Genomic DNA, 9,923 nt, shown 5'->3' with positions numbered 1-9,923 from the left:
ACTTGGCGTCCAGGGCTCGAGAGTGAGGCAGAGCCAGGGGGACTTGGCCCAGTCAGAGCCAAAGGGTCAAGGCTGATGTGAAAAAACGCGGGGATTTACAGCTGGAAATAGCCCAGCCCTGGCTGTGTGACTGCAGCTGGGGAAGGGACCGCTGCAGCCCGGGCTCTCCCAGTCACTCTAGAGCAATTGGCACTGTCCCTCGTAGCGGTCTGGGATCGCCGACTTGGCAGCACCTCTGGCGCGTTTCTCCAGAAACATCCCCAGCAGGCACTGGGGTGGTTGATGTCCCTCATGAAGACTGGGACTGGCGAAGGTGAGGTCGCTTGGAGCTGTCTGTGCGACAGCCTGATCCGCCAGTTCCTCCTGCTCAGGTGGCCTGTGGCAGACACCCACTGCAGTGTCACTCTGCTCACTGGAAGAAGAGCCGCTTCAGAAGGTGAGAAACTTGCATGATACACATCTAGATGAAGTTGAGGTGAGTCTCACCTCTAATGACTTCTCCATCTATTCTGTGCTGGCTTGCTGGTACTTTTAAAAACACATAATGCAATGTATTTATTGCCTCTGGCACAACCTACAAAAAAAAGCATCTGTAGTACTCTGGATCATTAAAGATGTGGTACACTGAACTGGTCAGCATTAAAAACAACCTTGAGAATTTATTACTTGAATCAAATGTTTCATGTGCTATATTAAAGCCCTGTACATCTATTGAGGCATTTAGTATAAGGATAGTCAATATGGAAATACTGATCAGGAATGAGGGAAAATAGGAATCATAAATCATAAAAGGGCTGAGAAACCCCAGCTTTGTACCACAGAAATACAAGACATCAGGTTCACCGACCAGACTGGAATTGAAACAGAACAAACTGGCATTCATAATGAAGTGACTTGATTTCATGGTTTCTGAAAAGTCATTGAGTTAAGTCTAACTGGGATTTTTTAGTGATTTTGGTACTGTATGCATCACAGGTCAGTATCACTTATGAGTAGTGTCTTAACCTTGAACTGTGTGGGATTTGAATCAGGTTTTGACTTTGAGGAAGGACTGTTTAAAATTCAATTAAAAACTTTCCTTTGGAGTCTTATCCTCAGGTGAGAGACTGGGGCAAGGCAGATTCCATTTAACCCAGTACAGTCTAACTCCTGAGCTCGGCGCTGCACCTGGCCTTGTGTTACTTCAGCATCTTCCAGTGATATGTGTGGTAACATGGCAAATATTTATCACAGCAGATCTTTTTATATTACTCTTCCGTAGATAAACCGGTATCTTTTCTCAGTGCTTTCTGAGTAGCGTAAGGATGTCACACTTGGTTTTCCAAAAGGAATTTTAGGCACTTCCTTTATATTGGCCTTTCTGGGAGAGGTCTGCCTCAAAAAATCAGAGCAGATGAAGAGAAAACAATGGCACAAGCATCAAATTGCCAGTGAATTTAAGGCTTTGAGTCTTATTTAGGCAATATTCTAATTCTGTACATTACTTGCATTGTACTGTCTTATTAACAATCTCATTGATTCAAATAATAAGAATCACAGAAGGGCAGCAAATGAGATTCTATTACACAGGATCTGAAAGAGTACAATGACAGTTCTCGTGGCATACTCTACCCCAGAGACATCTGAGTTATAAAAAATTCACTAATACATTTGGCAAATTAGGTTCTTCTCTGACTTCGAGAAATTACTAACCAGTGTCATTGTCATTGGAGCTGATCTGTAAGTTTCTCAGAATTTGAGGGGGGCTTAAAACATCTATGTAATTAAATACTGGAAAAAAATATTTATTTATACAAAGTCTGTCCTGAATTTGATGCAATACATGATAATATTTCAATCAATGATTTCAGAATAACAGGCATATGCACCTGTATGTGAATCTATAGGGAATTCCATGGCTCATGCTGTTTGCTAAGAGAAAACGGGGCAGTGAGATGTTTTCCTTTGATAGCCTCAGCTGAAAATTCCCAGCAATGGGAGCACAGAACATCCAGCCCATGCTCTTGACAACAGGGTCAGCTGGAGCAGCAACCCTCCATTGCCATGGGCAGCCCCTGCCTCCCTGCCTGTGGTCCTCCCAGCCTCATGCCAAGGCTACCAGTGCCAAATCTCACAAGCATCCAGGAGACACCCACTGCAGGCTGGCTATGTCACCATCCCCACAGTGACACGGGCCATTGCCAGTCTGCTGCCCACCATCCCGTTCCCACTACATCACTGGGCTTGGTGCCAGAAGCTGGTATCATTTTCAATTCCTTATCTTTATATCAGTGTCCTTGTAGAAAGTAGTAAATCTCTCTGGTTGAGTGGGGGAGGAAAGGAGTGGACCATGGTCTGGTCATGTCCTTGGGTGAGCCTCCAGTTCTGGAGGACAAAGGAGGAACAGCCACCATCTGTTGCACCAAAGGCACCCCCTGCCTTCGCCCTGCTCATGGAAGTGCAGGAGCCCTCCCTTCCCTGCCCTCCTCCCTGCCCTCTCCTCTCAGCCCTCCCTCACCTGCCAGCCTCCAGTCATAAGTGTTCTTCTCGATAGTGTCCCAAGCTTCTGGTGTTTCCCCTTAGTGTTCCAACAACATATTATCTTTAACTTTCCAGTTTCCTGACCCAAGTGTATTACAAATGAAGATAGCAGTTCATCTCCTTATATGAAAACATTTAATCTATAGCCTGATCAAATCTTCACATTCTATTTTATTGGATTCTGGTGACCTTCATGGTGTGCCTTACCATTTCTTATCCTCCTTTATTCCCCTTATATTATCCCTTTTTAACCAAAACAAAGAGTAAATTTTGAGAAGAAGGGGAAGAGAAACTTGTCACTTATAGGAGAGGCAGAAGGAAACGTATTTCTTTCACTTTTACATAATATTCTAAATACTCTTTCTGGTAATTGTCATTCAACATTTATACTTGGGAGTGGCATCTGCCTCTCTCCTGAGATTATCACCATAGTGATCAATGCCAGATAATAAGAATTTCAGTTCTACAAAACCCTGCTATGAGAAAGTCAGGATGTTCAAAAGAAAACTAACCTGTGCAAGAATAAGGCAGACATTTTTAGTGAGTTGGTATGAATAAGAAGAAACGTTTTCTGATGTGGTTCCATCAGAGCATTTCATGCCACGTTAAACACTGAAATGTGTTTCATGAAAAACACAGAAGGTTTGTGTCTTCATTGTTCCAGACACATTAACAAGCAACAAGCAACCTTGTCAGGACTTTTTCTTGGTTGGGATTGTTGTCTTCCATAGCTGCCCTTGCATGATAGCTGATTCCAGATACTTTGGCTCACACATAAATCAATCACATTATTTTGACAAGCATTATTAATGATACCACATAATGTGCTTGTCACAGCAATGGCAGAACTGCTCTAAACTGGCATATTCCAAATGTTTATCCCCATCCTGCTACAGCAGTGTGTACATTAATGAGATCCGGTCTCTATCTGAAATAATGATCTGAAAAACATTTAAAAAATCATCATATAGACCTTAAAGTTGAACAACTTGTATTGTGAGTGGACCAAACATTCAGCTGCCATCACCAGTAGGCATAAATCTTCAGACAGAGAATTAAATTATTCCCCAAAGATACCCGTCTCCTTCACATTCTGTTTGCAGATAACCTGTCACCCAAATTGTTCTGTTCCCATTCATCTTCCCTGCACTTGTAAGGATTGTAATACCACTTTGCAGCTTCCACGGCATAACATCTTCTACAGCAGGATCTCAGCACTGAGATTTACAGTTGTTAGGCAATTCAGCATTGCAAAAGTGAAATTCTTGCAAAGTGAAGAATCCTCAATGGACTTCATTTTGCAAAGGTGGAAACCAAGGAGCAAACAGGTTAAAAATAGCCTTTCTACCAAAAAGGTGCCTTTGACATCAAGAACAATCAAAGCCTAGCAAATTAAATTAATTTCTAACAGTCTCAGACTATGCTAGCAAAGGAACCAAGAAGAGAAACGGCACTTCTTCGTAATACCTGCAGATCTATTTATTGGCAATTCCAAGCACAAACACAGGCTAGGTGGACAATGGATTGAGAGCCCTGAGGAGAAGGACTTGGGGGTGTTGGTTGATGAGAAGTTCAATGTAACCGAGCAGTGTGCACTTGCAGCCCAGAAAGCCAATTGTATTCTGGGCTGCATCAAAAGCAGCATGGCCAGCAGGTTGAGGGAGGGGATTCTGCCCCTCTACTCTGCCCTTATGAGACCCCACTTGGAGTGCTGCATCCAGCTCTGGGGTGCCCTGCATTGACCTGTTAAAGCAAGTCCAGAGGATGAAGATGAACAGAGGGCTGGAAAACAGGCTGAGAGTTGGGGTTGTTCAGCCTGAAGAAGAGAAGGCTCCAGGGAGATCTTAGAGTAGCCTTCTTGTACATAAAGGGGCCTACTAGAAAGCTGGAGTGGGACTTCTTACAAGGGCCTGTACTGATGGGACAAGGGGGAATGGCTCTAAACTGAAAGAGAGTAGGTTTAGATTAGATACTAGGAAGACATTCTTCACTGTGAGCGTGATGAAACACTGGAACAGGTTGCCCAGAGAAGCTGTGGATGCCCCATTCCTGGAAGTGTTCAAGGCCAGGTTGGATGGGGCTTGAAGCAACCTGGTCTAGTGAAAGGTGTCCCCTCTACACATGGGGGTTAGAACTAGATGATCTTTAAGTGCTCTTTCAGCCAAAAGCATTCCATGATTCTATGAACTATATATCTTTTCTTTGTACAACTTTTAATTTCCATGTTACTCTAGAATAGGTTTCTTTTAAAAGTAATGAGTTATGTAATCTGTAGTGAAGAATGTTCAAAGTAAAACATGAAATACATGATTAAGAATACTTTGATATTGTGGGATTAGGTTTGTTTAGAAATAAATAAATAAATGACTACCCAAGTAATCATTTACATTTGGCTACTGTACATTTTTCATACATGTAAAGAGAAAGGCAACTTTATATGTAACTAAATCCAGCAAATCCTGAGGAAGATCTCAAGTCTGAGAGGTCAACTGAAGATTGTTTAATATTGGGACCAATACATTTTTCATGATAATACAAGCTAAAATAGCTCACAAGTCAGTTCCTCAAGAGGATTAGCATTTTCCTAGGTTTAATACTGCTACTCTTCTAATATAAAAGAATAAATTAATATAATAGCAGTCCTATTGTATTTGCTAAAATTTATTCAGGAATTTTAAATGATTGATCTACTGACTTAAGAATATAAACACAAAATTGGGGCTTAAATGTTGCTGGAAGCACATGCCCACAGTATGGCTTCTGGAGATGGAGTCTGTTTTGTACAATCAAACCCAAGGAAATGTTTCTGTTTGAATTTCTGGGATGAAGGTAGAATTATTTAGCTCATTCAGTGCTTCCACTCCTGTGGTTTCTGAGACTTATCACAAGACTAAGGGCATCCTACATGGCAGCAGGCAATGTAACTCATTGCACCTGAGCTAAATGCTAACCAATCTTCAGGACAGGGGCAGTATGATCACATCAACATAGCACAATAATCCCATATAACACAGGTAATTATTTTAAACACAACACCCCACTGGCCTGGCCATGCTTCCTTCGAGACCTGAGCTGTCTGAATCTTGCAGGTGTGTTCACCTACCAACAGCTTGAGGCCCTCCAACAACACACTGACACAGCACTTTGGACATTCCTGCAGCTTCTTTCTCTACAGATTCCAGTGTATTAGTCCCCATCAAGTATCACTCTTCAGCCTTGGGTCCAGCTGGGATGTCACATCTTGTGTTCCCTCACACAGAACGCCTCACACCAAAGAAGAAGGAAGTTGCACTGAAACTGCTTACAAAGAATGCTTCCTGGCCCAGGCTCACCTTTGGATGATGCAAGGCAATTGTCTGGGAGATCATTTGTCATGGTCCAAAACTGTACTCCTGTGCACCCCTGTGCTACTGGCCTTACAGTACAGACAGTTACACATCAGCTCCTCTGCTCTGGGCTTGCCCTGGCAACACTGCGATTCCAGTAGAGATGTAGCCACAGTTAACATGGTTTTGAAGTAGATGAACCTGGGCTACATCACTTTGACTGTCAGTGGGACTGATTATTCTGGTGTTGGAGCTGGATCACATGGCTTTCTGTCAGTTCAGAACGAGCTCAACTGCACTTACAAAATAACATGCAAATACATTATAACCCAGAGCATTATATAATCAGATCCTCATGCTGTAGGAAACAACATGTTCCAGAAGTTCCTGGGAGTTTATGCATAGGAAACAACATGTTCCAGAAGTGCCTGTGAGTTTGTGCAGGACTGGAACAAAAGTGCAATTCCTTGTAATTCACAGGATTTTACATAATGTACAGTTACTTAGGACAAACTGAACCAAGAAACTGCTGCTGGTCAAAATCTCTCTGATGTCCACAGGAGTGTTTCTACACTCACTAACTTGTGAACCATATCCCAAGTTATTAGTAATTCCTACCACTTCATCATGGACATGTCTGTGTGATTGCAGTGTTTGATTAGATGCTCTACACAAATGTTTTTGTGTTAGAACGCCATGACAGCATCTTGTCTGTCTTCTCTTTTGCACTGTTTCACAGGTTCATTTATGCTCCTTGCCATGGTCCCAAGTATTTCCTCTCACTGTGAGTAAGTCAGATATCTCATACCACTGCTGTCTGTAGCTGAAAATGCTCCCTCCTGCCTGGCACATTGCATCCTGGGGGTCCAGCTCTTCCAAGACTAAGCCTGACAGAAAAGAACTACTATGACATCCAGGAATATGTCATTCCATGACCAGAGCAATAGATACAGCAGGACTGAGGAGCAGGCAAGAAGACGACTTGGAGAAGTAAGACAGGTGCCATCCACATCCTTCTTGTGTTGTTTTCCATCCCTTAGAAGGGTCAGACCCCATAGCTTTCTGTGTCTCTCTCCTTTGATGAGCTCCTCGGGATGTTCATAAGCCACTCTGCATATGTTCTGCTCATCCCTCCAGGAGGAAGCTGGTGCAGTCCCAGGCCAAGCGCTGCACCAGTACCATGGGAAGCAGGTACATATGAAGTAGCTCATTAGCTGTACCATAAACCCCACAGGACAACATTCCTGACCACTTGTAGAGACACACTATGAGGCTGGGCAGATATTTTTAAAACATGGAAGGAACCTTTTGTGAAGATATGAAGAGACCTCTCCAGTGTCACTAGCTGGGAAACAGTCTGAGCACCAACACCAAGCACTGGAAACAACAGTGTTGGAAATTTTAGAAGACTGAATCCTTGCATTTCAAAGTACAATAACCAAACTCTAACTATTAAACTCATGCTAATGTTCTAAAAACAAGCCACCTCAGTGGACTAGTTTTTCAAATATTTATTAGGAAATTCTGAACACACAACTAGTATTTTTATCACCCCAAAGTGATATAAATAAGGAATTTACTGTGTCTCAGTAACTTCAGGTCAGACTTGCTCAGTTCATAATCAAAATGATGATTTCTGTAACTAACATTTTTGCCCATACTCAGCCTGGGCTGTAGAAAGCTACCACTGTGTAGTCAGTGCCACAGTCTCCAATATTAAGGTTCAAAAGCTGCAATCTACTTAGGAATTCTGAACAAACTAGACTGAAATGCTGCCAACTCTGACCAATAAGGAGGTTGCCAAGAGACTGCAAAATGGTCCTAGTTCAGCTAAGCATAGACTAAAATTAAGATGCTTTCCTTGGTATCAGTGTTAAGTGCTTTGTTGAATTGGGGCCTTAAGGAAGACCAAGGTCACATTCAACATTTTCAGAAAGTCAGTTCACAGGCCTTAAATAAATTCTGGCTTTGGATGAAGGATATGGCATTTTCAACCTTGTAAGCACTGCTTTGAGGTATTTCACACTGAAAGGTGAAATTTTACAGGCTTCTGTGTTTCATATGATCATCATATCTATCTCTGAAAGGAAAAGCTTCCTGCATTTGATATAGTTTGCAATGAGTTTTAGTACCTGTATAGATTTTATGCATGAGTAAAATAACCATTATTTTTTTAAAATCAATTATAAAAGATACCACAATTTCAAATACAGGTTTTTAATATAAGGTACCATATATCCAAAATATTTCCCAAATAATTTATCAAAATCTACTACAAAATCATAATGAATGAAAGTTTTTCAGCTAAAACTTTTACAGGGATTAAAAAAAATGTTGAGTGGCCCATATGCTATTCTGGAAGCAGATCATCTCCTAGTTCTTCATCAGCAAAGTCATCTTCCTCAGTTCTTTTTCTTGCTGCTGTTCTTGGTCTTTCTGCTTGTGGGCCAAGTGGATCTATGTAGGAGGCATCTGGGATTTAAATAAATACATTTGAAATGGTTACCTGCAAGTAATTTTAGCTTTGTTTCAAACATACAAAATCAAACACAAGATTGGGTTTTAGCACTACACATCTGTAAGGTGTCTTTGAAATGCAGACCAGAAAGAGCATATGAACACAAAAGGAGAACAAAATGTTGCATTTAGGAACTGATGAAGGGCACTAGAGTGAAGTTCCTGAGTGCTAGTGATAGAAGCCTTTTTTCCCCCCTTCTTTTTTTTTTTTTTAAATAAATTTCTCTTTATTATATAACAGTGAGAAAAAGGCTTTGGAAAAGTGCAAGGAACAGCAAGCCTGATTACTTGTTTAAAGAACGGCTTTTTAGGAAGTACCACATTCCACATGGAGTTGAGTTTTTAAACCCCTTTGAAAACTCAATCTTATTGAAGATTTCATGACTGCAGACCCACAGAAACTGATTTAAAAGATGCAGAAGACAGATATTGAAAGTAATATGAAAATAAATGAGCAACATTTCCTAATATTTACAACTACTTTATAGTGAGCTCTGAACAATGAAGCTAAAATCTCATTTTAATGAGGAAAGTGTTTCCCTAAATATCTAATTTTACATGCTCTTCCAATAATTTATGTTTTCTTCTCTCCTTATTTTTCCAGTCTGTGAGGGCCAGGAAAGTAAGAAGGCCTAAGATGTCCACTTGCCTATTTCTTTACTGCTTCTACTTTCATAGGGTTCATTTGTTCCAGGCAAAGCTTTTAGTTTGGCACTCAGTCTTTCCCCTTTGGTACCACCACTGTCTGGGGAACAGAAAAAAAAAAAGAAGACAAATAACATGCTGTTATATTCTGTGAAATCATGATACAAGAACAACATCAATTTAGCTACTACTATCTGTCAAACAAAGTTTGGATGAAACCATCTTTTCATGATGGATACAGTACTCAGTTGTAATAGTGGTCTTTAAAACACAATGGACACTGTGTCCATACACGTGTGTGTTAATGTTTTTTAAAAAATCTATACAGCCTTATTTACTTTGGAGTAAACACCTGAAAATATTTCTGCTTCAAATGCTGACAGTTCAGCTGCTTATAAATTACAGTCACATTTTGGAGTTAAAATAAGCACAGTGAATATAAACACCGTTACAGGGTATACGGGACGTTTCCTATGTCTGTGTGCTTACCAATATATCAGTGTGATCCACCTGCTCCGTACTGTCAAGGTTAAACACAACACTGACTTTGCTTCTAATGAGAAGGGTATATTTGACACGTGCTGTCTGCATGGCAGGCAGGCACAGTTCATGTATACAGACCATCCTAGCCCTGCATCTTGCTGTAAACACTGTGCTGGCAGCTCAGTTTGCAGCGGGGCCCCAAGGAATGTGTCGGCTCCAAGGGCTGCCTCCTGCCCAGACAACATCAGATTAACATTCTCTTGCCACAGTAGTGTTCCAGACACTTTAAATATTCTGTTCACCTCTCAATCTCTTTTTCACATTCATGGCAAGCTTTCAATCTCATCTGCTACAACAAAGTTTTTATGACATATATTTTGTCCTAGGAGAAAACATTTCAAGTTTGACTTGGTATACTTAAAAAGCAGGGCA

At 41.1% G+C, this 9,923-nt stretch overlaps 1 protein-coding gene and 1 long non-coding RNA gene across 4 annotated transcripts in view; one reads left to right on the top strand and one right to left on the bottom strand.

Moving 5' to 3' along the window:
• Positions 1-76: 76 nt before the first annotated feature.
• On the top strand, positions 77-9,733 carry LOC108639447. Its single transcript, XR_001920507.2, has 3 exons — positions 77-436; positions 6,586-7,037; positions 8,605-9,733. It is a non-coding gene; the product is annotated as an uncharacterized LOC108639447 (long non-coding RNA).
• Positions 8,048-9,923, bottom strand: part of IFT88 (intraflagellar transport 88) — a 44,593-nt gene continuing 42,717 nt past the window's right edge. The window contains exons 24-25 of one of the 3 annotated variants that reach the window (XM_018071339.2): positions 9,013-9,108; positions 8,048-8,318 (exon numbers count right to left, since the gene is read on the bottom strand). In XM_018071339.2, the coding sequence (XP_017926828.1) occupies positions 8,197-8,318; positions 9,013-9,108 (218 nt within the window). In that variant the 3' untranslated portion in view covers positions 8,048-8,196. The remainder of the gene's footprint in view (positions 8,319-9,012; positions 9,109-9,923) is intronic. The other 2 variants (XM_018071341.2, XM_029960901.1) reach the window with 2 other exon arrangements.

The sequence above is a fragment of the Manacus vitellinus genome, unplaced genomic scaffold, assembly GCF_001715985.3.
Source record: "Manacus vitellinus isolate BGI_N305 unplaced genomic scaffold, ASM171598v3 scaffold_2_pilon, whole genome shotgun sequence".
Classification (NCBI taxonomy): Eukaryota; Metazoa; Chordata; class Aves; order Passeriformes; family Pipridae; genus Manacus; species Manacus vitellinus.
This window is presented reverse-complemented; position numbering and strand designations above follow the sequence as displayed.